Below are 21,810 nucleotides of genomic sequence, written 5' to 3'. Positions count from 1 at the left end.
TAAATATTTTACAATTGATTAGGTACTACAATGATATTAGTTAAAAATATTATTATATAAACAAAAAACCCGAGCATAAATCCCAAAGCACACGTTCCAATTGTTCAAAAGCCCTGATGGTTGGATACAATTAATTTAGTATCGTGGAACGCTTGGTTATTCTTATATAAAAAAAAAACCTAGAGAGAGGAGAAATAAAAGGAAAAAAAAACACTTTTTTATAATACAAATAATGTTTAATTTTGACTTATCTCATTTTGCTAAATACAAATAGATTTTGTATAATAAATTGATTATGTACCTATAAATAGAGTATACAATAAAAATAAGTAATCGTAAAAAAGAAAAGAATGTTTTATAATATAACATAAAAATGATAAGAAAAATGTATATCTCTTATACAGAAACTGTGTACAGAATATGGATTATCATAATATGCCTAAAGACACAGTGAGTATTCACTAAAGCTAAATATATTTCAACCTTCGACTCTAAAAATACTACTTCGATACCACACAGGGGGTTAACCATAATAATATGACTTCTTTTCAGTACCTTACCTCAAATTGAAAAAAATTAACTCTTAAGATCACTTAATTGTCCATTAGTCTGCCTTTCGTCTGTCTGTCGAGATTTTTTTAACTCGAAACGCGTAAAGGTATCAAGGTCAGACCCTTGAAGCTGTGAAAGTTCCATCTACTCAAAAATGGAATGTACTTATTCTTTATAAGTGATGATGCAATCTTAGATGGAAGCGGAGTAACTTTAGAGGAGGATGAAAATCCACATCCCCAAACCTGAACACTACCGGATCATCCACGTACCGGAACACTAATTAGTCTTCCAATATATCCAATATATGTATTAATTATGGGATATATTTGACATTTATTTTATACCTTGACTCGTAGAGATCAATTCTGGATGACTGGAATTCAACAGTCATCCGATTTACTAGATCATTTCTTCCACAAACTTGCAAATTTTGGAACTGATTAAACATTAACAAAATTACATCTATGGATATTTAAGGGAGGGAAATCAAATCTCTCAAAGCTGGCAAATCGATTTCTGCAAGCTATCATTAAAGTGATAATCACTTAACATCAAGTGTTCCATCAACCACGCTCGTTTGTTATAAAAATATTTTGATATTTGGTAAGATTTCAATGTTGACAGGTCCATGAAATGGAATGTATCAAAAATATTTGACTACAATAATAGCACCTCTACTAAAGCTCCATTTTGAACTATTCTTGACTGTCCGCAGGATCTGCTTCTATTACCTGTAACATAAAATATATTTTTAAATAATATTAAGGAGAGAGTCAATTTTAGATTGTAGTTGGGCCAAACTTACGGCAAAATATCAAAAAAAAAAGCTAGGTACTTTGAGAAATTGAATTGCAAAATATCCAACCCAATAATATTTGGCAATACAATAATTACCATACTCTATACATATATATATCCCTATTTTTATTTTTATTCTTTTATCTTCTTTAAAATACAATTTTGCGAAACTAGAGAGGTAGTTAGGTAATCTTTCATCTATGTTAGTGTCATAAAAATTTATTAATATCATAAAAATTGGATTTGAAGCGTAAGCGCTTGTCAAAATTGGCAACTTGACTACCAATTAGCGATCTCTATTTATATTTGTACTAGGAGCGAATACATATCGTTGTAAATTTTTTTTTTCTTCTGGGTTTATCTGCGATCAGTATCATAACTATAAGCAGATGTGTTCTGTGATAACTTCGCTTTTCGAGTGTATTCCCCAGTGAGAATATCCCCTCATTGTTTTCATAGGTTAATAGGTTTAAATAATGTTCTTTCTTTTTTTAAGCCTGCTCTGATAGTGGTAAGTATGGCTTCGACTTTTCTATTCGTTGCGTCGATCACGCTACATATCGATGTCGAACTTTTACCCCTATACATTTTTAAGTTTTCGTGAGCGTTTTCGATCGTAGAAAGTCAACTTGGCTAGGCTGGCAGAAGACGTTTTAAAAAACGTTGGCCTTGAATTTAGGGAGGCCTGCCAGAAATCTATTTATACGAAGTTGAGAACGCCAGAGTAGTCATCAGCGGCAAACGACGGGATGTTAAAAATGAAAAGTTAACTTACTCTTTTTATCTTTTTCCCATACATGGACCAGAATGTGACCTTAACTTCGTTAGACTTGCCGGTCCTCGAGTCGAACACCCTGCAGCTGTCAAAAGGAGGGCAGTAGAGATGGAGGGAGACTGCGCCGTCCACGTGAGAAGGGTTCTCCATCCTATGCAGACCTTGCGCGTCTGGAATAAAAGGAAACAAAAAATTTAATTATACTCCGAGTGAAGCCAAGATATCTCACTTTATTAAAATGCTTGTCTTTGGTCGTATAGAAGATATCGTTCGTTATCAACCCATATACGGCTCACTGCTGAGCTGAGAGAGGTTAGGCCAATAGTCCACGACGCTGTCCCAATGCGGATTGGCCGACTTTACACACGCAGAGAATTAAGAAATCCTCTGTTGTGCATGTTTCCTCACGATGTTTTTCTTCACCGTTTGAGACACGTGATGTATAATTTCTTAAAATGCACACAACTGAAAAGTTGGAGGTGCATACCCCGGACCGGATTCGAACCTACACCCTCCGGAATCGGAGGCAGAGGTCATATCCACTGGGCTATCACGACTCTAATAGAAGATAGAGATAATCATAATATGCCAATTTTTAAAGGTAGGTATAGTTTTTACAGGAGAGGAGATATGTAGCAGCATCGAGTTCTAACCAAATCTCCAAGCTTCAAAATGCTTCTAAGCGCTTTTGAAAATCGGTTTTGTAGATCCACAGATTACCTCTTCAAAATATTAGTACAGATAATGACCGGTAGAGATGTCTTTGAAGTCATCTCCGAGACACGAGCGAATAAAACAAAAACCCAGGCTCCAAGTCCTCTGAAATAGTTTGTTGGTGATGCTCATTGCTCACCAAATCACCGCATCCAGCATGTAGGCTCAATGGCGTAAATAGGGCGGTGCCAGACTCTTGGGGGCGCAAGAAAAGATAGAATTAAGCATCAGAATGGGCAACGCATTTGTAGTAGTGAACCTGCGTTTGAGTTTTAGTGAGTGAGACACAGTGGCTGGTATGATAAGCAAAGGGTCTAGTTAAATAGGGCGCAGTTATAGAAGCTCGCACAGGGCGCGGGCTATTTACGGCACTGAGTAGGCTTATGTCGGAAAAAAGTGGTGAAAAAAGTAATCTTTATTCTATACTTAATCTATTTCTGTGCCGGTTTTCATCCAGCTAAAGTTCAAATTATAAATGGCTACTAACCTAAACGTAAAACCTTTAGAAAAGAACGAATATAAACAGAAAAGAAATCCGTGATTGATATTCGTGGACAAACATACTCGTATTTACATATAGGTACATTTATGAAATTTGGCACAAATGTTAAGAAGCTGGTAAAGACAAACTTTTATGCAATTTATACATACGGGTCGCACCTAACCTTTTTTGAAGATTTTTAAAATTAAAGTGATAATCTATCTATCTATCTATACTTACATAATTATAATAAATCTGTAGAGAAATCAATTTGTCCATGAAATATATTTCCAAAATAACTATCAGGGGGTGATAAGTGATCGATACTCATGCCAAAAATGCAATCAATAAAATTTTTGTCTGTCTGTAGGTATGTTCGTTATAGAAACAAAAACTACTCGACGGATTTCAACGAAACTTGGTACAATTATTCTTCATCCTCCTGTGCAGGTTTATAATAAATAAAAGAAAGTAGCGTAATAACCAACAATATCAAGATTAATAGAAAGGACTGACTGAAAGATCTTACCATTAATGTAGCAAACATCGTTAACTTCTAATCTCGTTCTTCCAATTTCTTTCATACTCTGAGCGTCGTAACCACAATCTTCCTGATCTCCATTTTGACAACTACACTGTTGGTTTTGACAGCCGTTTTGACACCTGTCATTTTCACCGCTTATGTCCAAGTTGGTAAAGTTTTCGGTAATTTCATCTTCCGTTGACGCGTGCCTGTTTGATTTGGTTTTCAGTTTTTTTATAACTTCGGGCTGGATGTTGTTGGGCCATTCGTATCTGATGATAGAGATTTGCATTATTTAAATGTTAGCTGTCTATATCAAAGTATCTTTTTTATTCTCTTATAGTTTACAGAAAGAAGTTTCGTTTTACAAAGTCAGAAAAAAAAAATACTCAAGATGTCATCCACTGTCAGTGAAATATGCAACTTAGAATTTTACAAAACACTCGACAATCCGACTTTTATATATATATGTTGTCGATTCGAAATGTTTATTTTTTCATGTTTAATTATTCAGGGAAATTTTCGATCAAGTCTACCGTACCCCTTGACGAAATTATTAATATAGATTCCTGTTTTACCCTTTGGGTACGGAATCCTAAAATGGACTAGCTACTAACCTGACTTCGTCCAAGCTGCCGCTGAGTAGCTTCATGAAGCAGTGCGAGTCGGCGTGGTCGTGTATGGCAGAGGCGTGACCCGCCCCCCAGCACAGAATCATGATGTTGAACGCGCCGTTTCCCGCGTCCACCAGGTTGCGAGTGTATCTGGGAACAAAAACACAAACTCACATACAATTTAAAGTTAAAAAATACAAATATTTTGGTTATGTTATGATAGAGTGACGATGAGATTTTGACGGCCTCCGTGGATCCGTATGCGCAGTGGATTTACAAGACGGAGGTCCTGGGTTCGATCTCCGGCTGGGTTGATTGAGGTTTTCTTAATTGGTTCAGGTCTGACTGGTGGGAGGCTTCGGCCGTACAAAGACGTACCGCCAAGCGATTTAGCGTTCCGGTAAATGTCGTGTAGAAGCCAAAAGAGTTGTGGATTTTTCACCCTCCTCCTAACAAGTTAGCCCGTTGCCATCTAAGATTGCATCATCTCTTACCATCAGGTGAGATTGTAGTCAAAACTTAAACTTTCCAAGATAATCGATTATTAACAAAAACATCTTTTACTATATTTGTTTTATCTGATACATATTCGTTCCTTTAATCGTCTACGATGCTGATGAACATCCGATTGTGATCGCTGTTCATATGAACCGCGAGTTGACAACGTAGCGTCCATCCGTGGTCTACCTGTCGAAGACAAGAGGACGCCTAGCAACGAGGCGATGCGGGTCGAGTCCCGGGTGGTTCTAATGAGTTACGACCTTAATAGAGACGAATGGAGAAGATAGACATTTTGCCATTATCAACCCATATTCGGCTCACTGCAGAACTCGAGTCTCCTCTCACAATGAGAGGGGATTAGGCCAATAGTCCGCCACGCTGGCCCAATGCGGATTGGCAGACTTCACATACGCAGAGAATTAAGAAAATTTCCTGGTATGCAGGTTTCCTCACGATGTTTTCCTGCACCGTTTGAGACACGTGATATTTATTAATTTCTTAAAATGCACACAATTGAAAAGTTTTTTTTTTTTTTAAACAATATTTGCCATATATTTTATAATATGACCAATATTCCCATTCCCCTCCAACTAGTCGGGAAAGACTGTGCTAGGAATGGCTACGACAATAGACCAACGAGGCGGGGATCGAACCACCACCCCTCGGTGATGAGTCCGACCGCTCTTACCGTTGAGCTATTGAGGCTTTATTGAGTTGGAGGTGCATGCCCCAGACCGGATTCGAACCCACACCCTCTGGAATCGGAGGCAGAGGTCATATCCACTGGGCTATCACGGCTCTATTTTGCCAGTCCAACTTGAAATTTCGCTTCGCCTCAGCTCAAATGTGAACGAAGCCTAAGTCAATAACATCGTCCGAACAACGTCACGAGTTATTTTCATCAACATAACTTATTTGTTCACGATAAAGATAATAATTATAATAAATTAATAGTTTTGATAACAGCTTCTGATTCCGACTGTTGCTTGGTGACGTTCTATGTTGACGTGAGCGATGTTTATTTTCTAAAAAGTTTTATACGTCATTTTGAATTGTGATAAAAGTTTTCCTTTTGTCCAAACAAACAAATGAACTAACTAAAAATGGATATGTAGTTAGTCTGTACGCCGTAGACGTAGGTGCGAGAGGATTACCAGCAAAATCTCTCTATAACTTGCTTAAAGACCTTGGCCTCTCTAGAAGTGCAGCTAGTTCTATATTAGAACGAGTATCCAAAGCTGGGCATGGAGAACAACACGAGCAGAGAAGGGGAGTGTTGATCGATCGTCAAGGAATTCCTTAACCCTACATCCTGTAGTCACAAGTCCTGGACTTTGCTTGGTGTTTTTCTCTCTACCACGCGATGGACCCGGCACCTGCACGGTGAATCCATAAAATGCTAAGATATTCGTCTATCGTCTCATTCATTTATTATTTTCGTTTTTCATTTATTATTTTCTTCTAATAGTAGAACATTTGAAATAGAAAGGACCCTTCGAAAAACAATGTTGAAGATCAAACAATGAAAGATTTTTAGTGAACAGCGAAGAGTTCCCTTGGAGGAGAGGCGACTTGAGACATGATTATTCTTCCTGCCGAAATTATGATTTTTTTTTCACTTGGATAATTTGAAGGTCTTGATCCAATAATATAATTGTCTGGATCAGTAAGCCTTTCTTCCTGCCGAAATTATGATTTTTTTTTTTTCACTTGGATAATTTGAAGGTCTTGATCCAATAATATAATTGTCTGGATCAGTAAGCCTGGCTGTCATAGGCTCAAATTATTTCTTTTTTTATTCGTTACAAGTTGATTCTTGACTACAATCTCACCTGATGGTAAGTGATGACGCAATCTAAGATAGAAGCGGCTAATTTGTTAGAAGTTGGATGAAAGTCTAAACCTCTTTTGGTTTATACACGATGGGATCGGGGATCGAATCCAGGACCTCCGTAAATTCACTGCGCCACGAAGGCCGTCTGTTAATAAGTATATCTACCTACTACCAAAGACCGTATACTTACTAAGTACTTAAGTATAAGGTCTTTGCCTACTACTAATTCGCCATCTTTAAATTTGCCTACTACTAATCAGCCATATTAAAAATGACGTCAAAGCCAACCATGAATGTTTCAAACAGAATGTGTATAAAAAATAAAGAAACCCTCCCTAATCTTATCATAGAATACCTAAAGTTCAAATGCAAAATTTGACCTAAAAGTTAAGGAAAATTAAGAATAAATATATTGATTTGACAGTAGGCAAGTCAAAACAACCAGATACGTATATTTTAACGTAGCAACAATCCATAACTTTTTACATGAACTTTAGATAAGTAATCGATTATAGACCTTTAATACAAGTGCATTAACATTCAATCTTCCTTAAATAATTTGTACAGAACCCTCGGTGGGAAGACTGGCCCGTTTTTTTACTTGGTAACAGTTTTATAAATATCTGGTAGTTTTAAAAGAAATAACAAGATAATGTGAAGATGTTTTCGTAAAACAAGATAAGGAATAAAATAGGGTAAGATAAGAACAATATGAGGTAAGGTTAAACCGCGTGGCTCTAGTGGTTAGTTTCTATAGCGCTCATGAGGTTGTGGGTTCGAATCCAAACCCAAAGATCCTGCTCTAAAATATTTTACCATAGGCTGCATCATTTTTCGTAGCGCAGTGGTGTGCGCGGTGGATTTACAAGACGGAGGTCCTGGGTTCGATCCCCGGTTGGGCCGATTGAGGTTTTCTTAATTGGTCTAGGTCTGGCTGGTGGGAGGCTTCGGCCGTGGTTAGTTACCACCCTACCGGCAAAGACGTACCGCCAAGCGATTTAGTGCTCCGGTACGAAACCGTGTAGAAACTGAAAGGAGTGTGGATTTTCATCCTCCTAACAAGTTAGCCCGCTTCTTAGACTGCATCATCACTTACCATCAGGTGAGGTTGTAGTCAAGGGCTAACTTGTAAAGAATAAAAAAAAAAGTCGTGATTGCAAATGCTATACAGACTCATCGGCAGGGTTATTATGTATCTCGGTGTACCATTCAAATAACCAATCACTACAACGTTTTTCGTCATATTTTCGTTTACGCAATCATCTAACATCGTACTTTCAACGTAATGACATAAAATCTTAATTTTACGCATTTTAAGTAAATTGGCAGTAATATAAAAGTAGTATCAAAATAATATTATTTCAACGAAAAAACGTTGTTTACATAATTTCGATGAAAAAAATCACTGCCATTTGATGTGAAATGACGTAGTCGAGATTATTTCGTTGAAATAACTGTGGTAAATGATCACAATTATGAAATTTCGATGAAAAACGATGTACTCGCGTCGTCGTCACCAACCCATATTCGGCTCACTGCTGAGCTCGAGTCTCCTCTCAGAAAGAGAGGGATTAGGCCAATAGTCCACCACGCTGGTCCAATGCGGATTGGCAGACTTCATACACGCAGAGAATTAAGATAATTCTCTGGTATGGAGGTTTCCTTACGATGTTTTCCTACACCGTTTGAGACACGTTATATTTAATTTCTTAAAATGCACATAACTGAAAAGTTGGAAGTGCCCCGGATCGGATTCGAACCCACACCCTCCGTAATTGGAAGCAGAGGTCATATCCACTGTGCTATCACGTACGTAGAAATACATACCGTCGTATATTATATTATTATTTTTTTATTTATTTTTTTAAATTAGACAGTTAATTCAACTTGGGAATTTTAGATTTATGTAATGTATCTACTTGATTTTTATTTATTTCCTTCAAAATAACGAAAAAAACAATAAATTTAACCGCAGTCGAGGTATGCGTATGCTATGTCGATATTGCTTATTGATTTGCGCATAAGCGACCAGGTCAGGCCACGGCGCCCTGACATTAAGAACAATTAATTTGCTATAAACAGGCAATTATTTGCATTCCAGATAAATATACATTTAATTTAATCTATGCATAAATATAAAATCGTAACTCAGTGTCTGTCCATTGCAGGTGTTTTTTTGAAACACAAAACCATCAGCCTTTTTTGAAAATTCAGTTATGCAAGTCAGGTGGCTAGTTACGATTCCTCCGGCAAAGACGTACCGCCAAGCGATTTATCGTCCGGTACCTATGTCGTGTAGAAACCGAAAGGGGTCTGGATTTTTATCCTCCTCTTTACAAGCTAGCCCGCTTCCATCTTAGATTGCATCATCACTTACCATCAGGTGATTGTAGTCAAGGTCTACTTATAAAGAATAAAAAAATAGTAGATAAAAGTAGTGATTATGGGTCTTTTAGCCCCCTTGTATACAAGGGGCTAAAAAGACCCATTATATACGAGGTATTTTTAGGCCGCTAAATAGAAACAATCTACTATTTATCCGCGCTGTGGAGTGGTAATATGATAGTATTTTTGAGCAAGAGTAGTGAAAAAGCTTTGGTTATGATTAAGAATTTTTTTTGTTATATAAAGAATAGGTATTTTCAGTATTTTTTAAATAATGACCAATTTTCCTGTTTCAATCCAATTCGTCGGAAAAGACTGTAGGTACGAAACTGTACCTGTAACTGTTAACTGTAGGTACTGTCTGTTAGGTACGAAAATAGCAAAGGGACGAACCACCACCTTTTGGTGATGAGTCCGACGGCTTTACCATGGAACTTCTGGGGATGAAACAAGAGCTTAGCAGAGTTCGAATGAAATAAGGCCTCAGCAGAGTTGGATGAAACAAGGCATCAGCAGAGTTGGGATGAAACCAGGCCTCAGCAGAGTTGGGATGAAACAAGGCCTCAGCAGAGTTGGGATGAAACAAGGCCTCAGCAGAGTTGGGATGAAACAAGGCCTCAGCAGAGTTGGGATGAACACAGTAATGTTGTATTATCTCGAGTTTGCGCACTTCGAGCAGATAAGATGGCGCGCTAAATAGACTTTAAGCGAAGAAAACACAAATAACATTGGCTGATAAGATTTCATTAGCACAAATATGGCAAAAAACAGCTTTCGGAAATTGATGAATGATATAATTAACGAATTTATTTACAAATTAGTAAACTTTTTCATTATTTGTAATCGGAACTTTGTAGATTCAACATCTCTTGAGTATGCTTCGGTTTTAGGTTTGTAAAAGGTTTTTTGACGTGACAACGTCTTATAATTCGATGGAACCGGCTGCGCAGTCGAAAAAAGACGACGTCATGCGTCGTTCCCTCGCCCGAGGGTTGCCAACTTTTTTTGCAAGAAATAAAGTATATTCTGGTCTATGAAAATTATTAACCATTCGCTGCCCGTGAGTATTTTATCGGTGAGCCTGTCTGCGTTGAAGAAGCCGACAGTCAGGGAATGCGGTTTTAATCTACCGTTGTGAGCCATTTAAAAAATCTTTATATTCCTCTATCGCGCGGAGCATAATACTGTGCTCGCCTATTGCTTTTAGTGGTAGTTATATTTTTTTACATGTCACGTAACGGATACGATGGGCGACCGGTTGTCCATTTAGGAGTCAAATGGACGACGACGACGATTAAACAGTATCTTAGAAAAACGAACATTTTGTTTTGAAAAATGCAAGCAATTCATCAGTATTTTCATATGACGTTGTCACGTTCAACTATCGTCCGTAAACCGACTTTATAGACAACCGATTTTTTTTATTTAAATTAGGGTATTCGTATATTATATTATACGAGATATTAGTATAACGCGAAAAGTAATAAAGCTTTCTAAATAATATAAAAAATAGGCACTATCATTGATTTTTATTTGAGCTTTATGAAGGGTCAAAGTTCAGCGATTTGTCTGATAAATTATAGGAAAACTTTGACTCTCGAATTACATATTTGACTACAATTTTAATTGTTTTTTTTATTCAGTCAGGCACATTACGTACGTACGTATTTGTTGGTAGGGTGTTAACTATCCACGGCCGAAGCCTCCCAGCCAACCAGCCAAACCTGGACCAATTAAGAAAACCTCAATCGGCCCAGCCGGGGATCGAACCCAGGACCTCCGTCATGTAACCGCGCATACCACTGCGCTACGGAGACCGTTGTTTCCCCACTATCCCCTTAAATAAGACCTTGGTCACTTTTTATGTGTTTTCATTCAGTTTATAAGTGTCTGAAAAAATCATCCTACTAAACTGAACTTACCGGAAACGATCAAACTTTGCGAATTTCCGCCACTGTTTCGGGTCCGATTTGTAAGCCGACATCAGTTTCTGCACCTCCTGTATGTTGACGTGGCTTTTTGAGAACACCCTGTGTAGTTCTTGGACAAGCGTCTCGAGACCGTCAATTTCTCTGGAAAGTTCGAGATTTTTGTAAATAAAAAAATTAACATAATGAAGTTGGTACCTAAGCCGCATGCTCAAAGCTAGTCTGTTGGGTTATTCTTTTTTTTTTATTCTTTACAAGTTCGCCCGTAACTGCAATCTAACCTGATGGTAAGTGGCGATGCAATCTAAGATGGAAGCGGGCTAACTTGTTAAGAGGAGGATGAAATCCACACTCCTTTCGGTTTCTACACGACATCGTACCGGAACGCTAAATCGCTTGGCGGTACGTCTTTGTCGGTAGGGTGGTAACTAGCCACGGCCGAAGCCTCCCACCAGCCAAAAATTTTCTCATACTTATACAGCGTAATCTTAGCACATGCTATTTGCTTGGAAGAGAAAAGTATCAGTTATGTTATCGCCGCGTTGCAACGAATTGCGGTACGCACGGTTCAATGTGCTCGTGGCGTTCGAGCCGTCCACATCTCTTGTTGTGTAATTCTTTACTACTTGGGATCGGCGGGGAGAGGATCTTTTAACCCTACACACATGGTTCACAAGTGCTTATCTCCACTCAAGGTCATTCTCTGCCATTCTAGGGTCTTATTTTGGTTACAGTTTGATTTGTTAATGAAGTTGTAACAAATGTTGTGAATCATAACTTTTGTCCCATACAAAATGGTACGAATTAATGACGTAGTAGGTAAATTACTAATATCTTTTTTATTTTTGCGTTTATGTTTATAGTTCATGTAATATAAAATGTCACATTTAATGTAAGGAAGCTAAAACTGTATGAATTTTTTATCTAAGTATGCTAAAATATTTTTAATTTTAAAATTTTAAAATCTAATTTATTTTGCAAATATCCAGTCAATCTATGCTTTTTATGTATAAATTAGTTAACGTTGACCTTATTTACCCGAATGTATCATAAAAATCAATATATTCAAAGTCATCATCCCCATTACAATAGCTCTGCGAAGCTCGGCGCGTTAGAACGGACTAGAAGTTTGGCGCACACAAAATCTTACCTTACCTTACCTTATCTTACTTTACCTTATTTAATCAACAACCTGCCCTTAAAAGACTCCACAGAGTTTTATATAAAACTCTGTGGAGTCTTTTAAGGGCAGTCTGTTAAGAACTATTCTCGTCATTATAAGCCTATATTAATGAACCAGTACAGACCGGATTAGGGTAAGCCTCTAAAATGCCTTAACGATCACTTTCAGATGTTTATGACCAGGATCGATGGCTTAACGTGCTCTCCGAAGTACGTTAAAAAGCTATCATAAGAGATTTTTTTGCAAGAAAAAAAAACTCAACCTCATGGTCATTGTATCAATGAGACATTATAGAGTCAAAGTCAAAGTCAAAATTCATTTTTTTCAAATAGGCTTAGTTTACAAGCTCTTTCGAAACGTCAGGTAATAATATTAAATGATAATAATCATTCGAAAACTTAAAATTAAAGTTACGAGGGTTCCAAACGCGCCTTGGTCCGAGAAGAGCCCACAACAAACTCATAGATATATTATTCATGTCCCAAGATCATAGAGTCCTTCTATAGGAAAACTCATAATTCATAATTCATAATTCTTTATTTGCAAATTGTTAAATACAGATCTTGATATAAATGTTGGCATACAATTTGCTACAAAATAGCATGCAAATTTAAAAATAATCTTATAACTAAATTACATTGTCTATAATACACTATAATTATTGAAATTTACTTAATGACTATGATGTTAAAATTATTAATTTATTATTATGTCCGTTATACGTTAATTATTATTGTTTGTCAGTTAAATAGTCTTTGATAGTGTAATACCGTTTTTTTAACAATAGTTCTTTGATTTTAATTTTAAACAAAGCCACACTTAAATTTCTATCAGCTAATTTCGCTGGTAATTTGTTGTAAATTAGAGGTGCCATATGAAAAATGCTATTGCCATATAATGAAGTATTATGATGAGTAAAGCAGATTTTGTTTTTCCTCCGTTCTTTATCTGAATATTTAAATAGGTGTTTATGTAATTTGACAAATACTAAAACCTCGTAAATGTATAAACATGGACAGGTTAGAACTTTAAATTTATCAAAATATGGCTTGCAGGAATCTGTGGGCTTCAAACGGCATATGGATCGTATACATTTCTTTTGGGCTTTAAATACTCTGTCTCGGTCATAAGAATTACCCCAGAAAATAATGCTAGATACATACTGATCACATTTAACTGGATAGTCCACCGATAGTTGGTCAATGTCGGCGCACTCCGAAACTCGATATTTGCAATTGGCGCTCTCTATCTCCATTTTTTTATCTGAAAAGAAATAAATTACTATTTAAAATACATCAAACTAGCGGACGCCCTCGACTTCTTCCGCGTGTTTTTAGTTTTTCATAAATCCCTCGGGAGCCATGGATTTTTCCGGGATTAAAAGTAGCCTATGTGTTAATCCATGCTATAATATATCTCAATACCAAATTTCAGCTAATTCGGTTAAGTAGTCGAGGCGTGAAAGAGTAACAAACATTCATATCATCAAAATCATCAGTTTTCGCAAATCTAGAGAAACCATGATTTTTTTCGGGATAACAAGTAGCCTATGTGTTAATCCAGAGTAAAATCCATTTCCATTCCAAATTTTAGCCAAATCGCTTCAGTAGTAGCGGCGTTATAGAGTAACAAACATCCAAACAACCATACAAACTTTCGCGTTTATAATATTAGTAGAATTTTTGAATTGAAAGACTTCAACGCTTGGATGTACGCGTGGCATCTCTGCAATGACCTTAGCACAGCTCAGGTTTCCACCGAATCCGAGATTTAGTCGCTAACTATGGCTCATAAGAAGGCTCAGATTCACACAGCGGGCGATGGAACGAGCTATGTTAGCAGTATCTCTGCGTTATCGAATCAGAAATGAGGAGATCCACAGAAGAACCAAAGACATAGCTCAGCGAGTCGCAAAGCTGAAGTGGCAATGGGCGGGGCACACAGTTCGAAGAGCCGATGATACCTATTAGCAGTAGCGTCATAGAGGCAAAATGTACTGTGACTATTTACGACCCTGTAATGTGTAAGGTGTAACACGACTGTCCTATAGTACCGTGTTACTCACTATTTCTATGTTGTCTGTGGTTGTATCTATGAGTCGGTCGCCATGTTTTTACTTTTTTCTGAATGACAGAGATGAACGGATTGTAAAAACTAAGGTGCGTAATGCGTGATATAATTTTTATTAATTGTGATCTACATTATTTTAGTTGGTTTATTGTGAATATGAATTAATGTTAAATACTACTAAAGCATTAGTAGTGAAGTACATAATGAATAAATGCGTAATTGCGATTTAAATTTTGTGAACACGAATACTGTTTGAATAAACGGTCAAATCTGTGATTGTGATAAAATGATTTTTATTTAATTAACCATTTCTGAGATGCCTTTTACAATTGGGAGGAGAATCTTCATTTCGTACAGTTAGTACGAAGAATGCACATCCTATATATGAACCTAGTGCACGTCTATTAGGTAATTTATTTAATAAACAAGACTGCTTTATTTGACGCAAGTACATGTATATACATGTATGTATTTGTTAATACAGATATAAATTGAAAAGCCATTTCCGTGCGTGTGGAAGAAAACAGCTTTACGATGCCAAAGGCGTGCTTTCATCAGAACATCGGTCAGGGGTCACAAAACATGATAAGTAGTGTACATCGGATATGTTATTATACTTGACCACTATGAGAATACTTATTTTACACGCGTTTTACTTTAATTTACTGTGTCTTCGAAAATCTGTAGAATACTTATAATAAATCTGTAGAGGTCAATTCTGTACATGAAATATATTTCCAAAATAACTATCAGCGGGTGATTAGTGATCGATACTGATGCCAAAAATTCAATCAGTGAAATTTTTGTCTGTCTGTCTGTATGTTCGTTATAAAAACAAAAACTACTCGATGAAGCGATTTCAATTAAGTTTTATTTATTGTTTTTTTTTTTATTTATTTGGTTAACCAACAACCTAACATTTCTTACATAATATTTTAATAATAAGTATAAGGTATCAAGGCAAAATGTTCGGCCACTTATAGGTCACTTATACTACATGCTCTAAACAATAAAATTTTCTAAATATTACAATACTAGCTGACGACGCGCGGTTTTACCCGCGTAGTTCCCGTTCCCTTTGGAATACGGGGATATTTTTAGTCTATAGCCTTCCTCGATAAATGGGCTATCTAACACTAAAAGAATTTTTCAAATCGGAGAATTAGTTCCTGAGATTATCGCGTTCAAACAAACAAACTCTTCAGCTTTATATTATTAGTAAGACTAAGTTTACTTTGTATGTTACCTAGTTTGTTTTGTATGAAAGGCGATGTATGTGTTCATAAATATGTTGGATGATCGGCTTAAAAGTATTGGGGGGTTGAAGTGGGGGACCGAATGTCGGCAAATATACTCGAGTGGGCTCAGAATATTGATGACTTGATCGAGAGTGTAATTAATAATTTTATGGCGATCGGTGGTTTTTCAAAATTTTCAATTTCATTAGGTAACTAGCGGACGCCCGCGACTTCGTCCGCGTGGAATTTAGTTTTTCACAAACCCCTCGGGAACCATGGATTTTTCCATTTTTTTTTGATGGGATAAAAAGTAGCCTATGTATTAATACACGCTATAATAATATATCTGAATACCAAAATTCAGCTAATTCGGTTCAGTAGTCGAGGCGTGGAAGAGTAACAAACGTTCATATTATCAAAATCATCAGTTTTTGCAAATCTCAGGAACCATGGATTTTTCGGGATAAAAAGTAGCCTATGTGTTAATCCAAAGTAAAATCTATTTCCATTCCAAATTTCAGCTAAATCGCTTCAGTCAAACATCCACATCCATACAAACTTTCGCGTTTATAATATCAGTAAGATGTCAATTGTCACCTGTCGTTTAGAGAGCTATGCCCTCAAAGAGATTTTGGAATCTCTAAAATAAAATCCGGAACGAAGTGATTCGCCAAAGAACAAAAGTAACTGACTGGTCATGTCTGTCGGACAACAGATTGACGTTGTAACGTGTAGTGGTAAAGTTCTTGCGTGGAGACCAAGTCTCAGTAAGCAAAGTGTGGAGCGGCGATTGAGAATCAGACTCAGAATGAGAGGGGTTAGGCCAATAGTCCACCGCGCTGGCCCAATGCGGATTGGCAGACTTCACACACACGCAGAGAATTAAGAAAATTCTCTGATATGCAGGTTTCCTCACGATGTTTTTCCTTCACCGTTTGAGACACGTGATATTTAATTTCTTAAAATGCACACAACTGAAAAAAATTTCAAGTAGGCTCAATTTACAAGCACTTTTAATACGTCAGTTGACTATTTGTAAAGATTCTACCACCGGTTCGGAAGGCAGGTTCTGCTGAGAAGATACCGGCAAGAAACTCAACTCTTTTGAAATGCTTGAAAAGTCATACAGTAATATAATTTACAATTGATAACAATTACAGTTTCTTATAATTTTACTTCCTGTGTGAAGGTGGAAGCTGATCCAATGGCCTCCATCAATAGTGTAGTAACCTCGACTAAGTAAATGTTTTTTAACACATTGCTTAAAGTTGTACATTGGCAAATCCATCACAGTCTTGGGGATCTTGTTATAGAAACACAAAAGAGGCCTATTCAGCAGTGAATGCTTATTGGTTGATGAATGAATTGTCTCCCACATCACTCTGTATACTCGTACTTTGCCACACTCGAAACATCCTGTATATTGAGAGGGAAGCACTCGTTTGATACAAAAATGCAGTAACTTCCTTCAACGTAATGCGCTGCGTTTGCGGACGGGTTTTACTCATTCCAAGTATTTTTGACCATATAAGAAAATAAATAAAAATTCCTAACTACACTAGCAGAGCCTCACGACTGCGTTTGACTTCATTTTATTAAGGCTACTTTATCATTTTCTATCTTTTATCTGCTTCAATGCGGGATGATGGGCTAAATCAATATTCGACGCGTGCACTCCAAGCAGTGGCGTGAACAAGTGTGTAACTAATGCTAAGCAGTAAGCAGTGCAATTATGCATGTATGAAATGCACACAACTGTCTCCGAGGTAACAACACCAACTTTTTTGACTTAAGAAAGTATTTCAAAGCCAGAATTCGAACCCAGGACTTCCAGAAGTGAAGCTACATAGGCTGGACCAAAGAGGCAACCTAATTTTGTTTTTATTATTGGCTGAGTTTTTTGTGGGCTCTTCTCGAACCAAGGCGCGTTTGGAACCCTCGTAACTTTAATTTTAAGTTACGAGGGTTCCAAACGCGCCTTAGTTTAAGTAATTTAAAGTTTTCGTCTATTATTACCACCATTAGATTAAATTAAATTTTGACATATACCTGACCTTTCAAAAGTGCTTGTAAACTAAGCCTAATTGAAATAAATGAATTTTGATTTTGATTTTTTTGATTTTATTATTTTATCAACAGACATACGGAATAATATTACCTACAAATTTCATTTATACAACATGATCTTGAATGCCGTCCCTATAGAAAACCAGTTCTCAATACTTTCATACAGAACCAATATTAAAGTAAAGAACCTATAGGTATCCAGATTTATAATCGATGATTAAAAAAGAACAATCTACGACATTATATATTAAGGCTTTTTTAGAGTTCCTTATACTTATACGTAATCCATTTTATATATTTTTTTTATGTAGGTATGATCCGCGATTATTCGAAGATGCCTGGAAAATTTGGAAAGAAAATATACTACTGGAGACATCGTGGGAACTCTACATTTTTATTTTGGTTTAACTTTCGAGAAAAAAAAAATTGTGTTTTTGTAGTCTAATATTTTTTTTTTTAGTTCTATTCTTCTGTCACTATTTTTTCTACTGAAACAATCCTAATAAAAAGAAAAATGTTGGCATATTAATTATTGTCACCCAATTACTCAAACAAATTTTGATGAAATTTGGCACAGATATAGATTATAAACTGGAACAACATCTAACTTACTATAACCTGAAAAACATTTCCATGAGATAGTAAAATCCTCAAATCACGCAAAAGAAGTCGCGAGCATTAGCTAGTAACACAATACACTCTATTTCTAGGTAGGCATTTATTATAATAGATAGAATACTTACATAAAAGTTCTCGATTACTTGCAAAAACAAAACACACACAAAACTAAAAAAAAATATCAAAACAAGTAAACTAAAACCTCTTTCCACAGATGCACCGAACAAATTGCCAGTAACTCTTTTTAATTAAAGATTAAAAAAAACAAGTGAAAGGTCCGTGGCCGCGCGTCGTTTAATGTCAAATGATAGGAGATTTCCCTCCGTCTGTGCATTTATTTGACATCTTCTCGAAAGTTTATCTACTATAGTTTATATTGAAGAGTATAACTTTGGGAGAGATCAGTTATCGGCAATTTTATATGCATATATACCTAGTCTACCTTATCAACCGATAGACGTCCACTGCTGGACATAGGCCTCTTGCATGGACCTCCAAACACAACGGTCTCGAGCCGCCAGCATCCAGCGGCTCCCTGCAACCCGCTAGATATCCTCGGATATAGTGGGGGGTCGACCAACACTGCGCTTTCCGGTGCGGGGTCGCCTTGGGACCCCAACGTCCATCGGCTCTTCAAACTATGTGACCTGCCCATTGACACTTTAGCTTCGCGAATCACTGAGCTATGTCAGTGACTTTGGTTCGTCTGCGGATCTCCTTATTCCTGATTCTTAATACCTAGTCTGCATACATCATCAGGCCTCATTCTCGTATCTAACCCTACGAGAATGATGATGCTTATCTCCCTTGCTTCTTCCTTTCTCACCAACCCTTGCATATAAATTCGTCGATTTAGGATACTTTTGATCTGGTCTTTATTGAGAATGTTATGGATTTGTGCCAGGAACGTTTTCCTTTCAACATATACTTACATATATATATGTCTCCAATAGTAAGAATGACACAGACGTATAATAAGCACTTCAAAAACAGACATTTTTGCCAGTCGAGTAGGTACTTTTAAATAGTTGGTCATCGGCACACTTAAAAGCGATTAATAATTTTGCTATTTATTTATATATTTTAATTTTTATTGTAATTGTGTCATTTCTTTCTTTGCTTCTTTTTTTTTCATTATTTTCTTTTCTTTATATAAAAGCACTTTGTTAGATAATTTAATTTGAAAATCATTTTTATCAGCCCCATCTACATTTTGTATAATTACTTGTGGATAGAGATGTGGGTTGTGTATGTAAACTATTTGTTTTTAAATTTACTTTAAGTTTTGTAAGTTGTATTATTGTACACAACTGTTTTCGATCCCAAATAAATAAAATAAAAACATTTCCACCATTTCACCCTTACCTTTCATTCATGATTTATGACGATTTTTCACAGTTATGCTGGCTAAATTCACAACTGTGGGATTTTCAATAATTTTGTATTTAAATTTATCAATAGTTAATTAAAAGAAGGAACTTTACCGTTCTAAAAACTCACTCTACATATGACTAATCTCATATTTACTTGTTATTGTATGTTTTTCGATTATGTATCTATTGTATTTGTTTACTTCGAGAACGCCTGGGAACTGTACTGTCCCTTAGTTTTAAAATATTTATTTATCTATACTACCAATACATGTGTAAGTAAGTTTGTTACATTACCCAACCCATTATTTTTTCTATTTAGGTACGTTTTAGATGGGTAGGTACTATATATCTTAGGTAATATATCTTTATCTATATTCTAAGCAAATAATACGCGTGTGAGTTTGTTCGTTTGTTTCGCTTTCTCACAACTACCAAACCGATCATTTTGTACAATTTGTGTGTAATATCATGAGTAACACATAGTTCGAAGAATCTACGGACGTTGGTGCTGGAATGGCGACCCACACTACACTGCGCAGTGTTGGTCGACCCCCCACGAGGTGGACTGATGTTTGGAAGTCCCTACAAAAGGCCCATGTCTAGTAGTGGACGTCCGTCGGCTGGATGATGATGATGATGATGATCGTAAATGCCTATCCTACTTACAAACCTTGTGCACACCACTGAGTAAAAGTAGATATATATTTATCTACCTACGTCAGAGGAATATCTTAAATTAAAAAAAACATCTGTGACGTCATCACTCCTCTGAATTAACCTCAACGCCGCTGTTATCAATGGGATATTAAGAATCATTATTACTTATCGTCATTTTGTAAGAAATTTAAATCATATTTCGATAAAAACATAAACAAAGTAAAATGTGTTTCCCTATATCCGATTTCCGAACGTCATTTACTACGCCTAATATTTACAAAAAAAACCGGCCATGTGTTGGGCCACGCGCAGTGTAGGGTTCCGTAGATTAAGTTAGCACTTTAATCTCAGTAATGCACAAAATGCGTCTTCAAGCACTGAGGAATTTCGGACGAAAAGATGTCGCGGAGTTTTCCGAACGCTACTCAGCCGAGCTGGATTCGACGATTCACCTCTTTCTAGAAATTGGCCTACCTAACTGGACTGTCGATCCTAGGTATACATATTCGTCTACAATTTTGAGTTCTCAACAATTACTGGGTGGAACGGTACATGAGCATTAGTCATGATCTTCGTCTTCCTTCGTTCGGCCCACACGTTCAGAAACTGCTGAGGTCGTTGAGTTTTTGAGGTCCCATTTAATAAATTCGCCAATGGCCTCGGTTACACCACTGAGTATCTACCTCATAAAGGGACCCAAAAAAACATCCGGAAAAACATTAAATCATTGGATTCGCGTCCATAGAAAGCCACTTTTCCAAAACTTTCAATAAAAGCTAAAAAAAGCCCAAACGTCACACTAGCAAGGTATTTCGTTAAGCACATACAACCTTTTTCTTCTGAACCAAATTAAGTGGTATACCATTTTTAAACCAGAACAAAATGGCCGCAAATCCAAAATGGCGTATCCTAATATCAAATAACATGTGACTTAAGACATTTTGGATTTTATAGAGTGTGTTCGTAAAAGTAGTATACTATTTCGCGTTTGTGATTTGCAAAAGGTCATAAGTGATTGAATTTGTTACCACCTATCCAAGCACGCAACTTTGCTTATTAATTTGAGTTAGTCACTCAGAAATATTTAATAGACATACTTAAGCCTATAGGAAGTTAGATATTCATCAACGCAACTCGTTAAGCTATGTCGGTGACTTTGGTTCTTCTGCGGATCTCCTCATTTCTGATTCGATCACGCAGAGATACTCCTAACATAGCTCTTTCCATCGCCCGCTGTGTGACTCTGAGCCTTCTTATGAGGTCCGACGAAAAGATCATCGAGCTGGAACAAGTTAGATATTAGTTTCTATTTATTAAAACTGTTCTGATGGCCCAGTGGTAAACATGGCTACGGATCACAATTTTTAGGTTTTAGCCCGAGCCCTAGGTCGGAATTAGAAATAGGTACTTTTCGTCTTTCCGAGACATTCTCAGAGCGATATTGTATTGACTAAAAGTAGGTATTTGTTTAGTTGTCCTAGAGATACCTATTTCAA

At 36.7% G+C, this 21,810-nt stretch overlaps 1 protein-coding gene across 1 annotated transcript; it reads right to left on the bottom strand.

Annotated features, from left to right (window-relative positions):
• Positions 1–214: 214 nt before the first annotated feature.
• Positions 215–18,784, bottom strand: LOC112054455 (cysteine dioxygenase type 1). Its single transcript, XM_024094245.2, has 7 exons — positions 18,410–18,784; positions 13,455–13,554; positions 11,103–11,252; positions 4,464–4,610; positions 3,853–4,118; positions 2,129–2,298; positions 215–1,286 (listed from the first exon to the last, which is right to left on the bottom strand). The coding sequence occupies exons 2-7, from the start codon at positions 13,544–13,546 to the stop codon at positions 1,251–1,253; spliced, it is 861 nt and encodes a 286-aa protein (XP_023950013.2). The 5' UTR covers positions 13,547–13,554; positions 18,410–18,784; the 3' UTR covers positions 215–1,250.
• Positions 18,785–21,810: the final 3,026 nt, after the last annotated feature.

The sequence above is a fragment of the Bicyclus anynana genome, chromosome 18, assembly GCF_947172395.1.
Source record: "Bicyclus anynana chromosome 18, ilBicAnyn1.1, whole genome shotgun sequence".
Lineage (NCBI taxonomy): Eukaryota > Metazoa > Arthropoda > Insecta > Lepidoptera > Nymphalidae > Bicyclus > Bicyclus anynana.
This window is presented reverse-complemented; position numbering and strand designations above follow the sequence as displayed.

What these genes read in the sequence shown, in the direction of transcription:
- LOC112054455 (XM_024094245.2), bottom strand. Translation starts at nt 13,546, where the DNA reads ATGGAGATAGAGAGCGCCAATTGCAAATATCGAGTTTCGGAGTGCGCC. An exon ending in TATCCAGTTAAATGTGATCA is followed by an intron (nt 11,253 to 13,454) that starts GTATGTATCTAG and finishes CGAACTTTCCAG; the next exon opens with AGAAATTGACGGTCTCGAGA. An exon ending in GGCAGCTTGGACGAAGTCAG is followed by an intron (nt 4,119 to 4,463) that starts GTTAGTAGCTAG and finishes CTCTATCATCAG; the next exon opens with ATACGAATGGCCCAACAACA.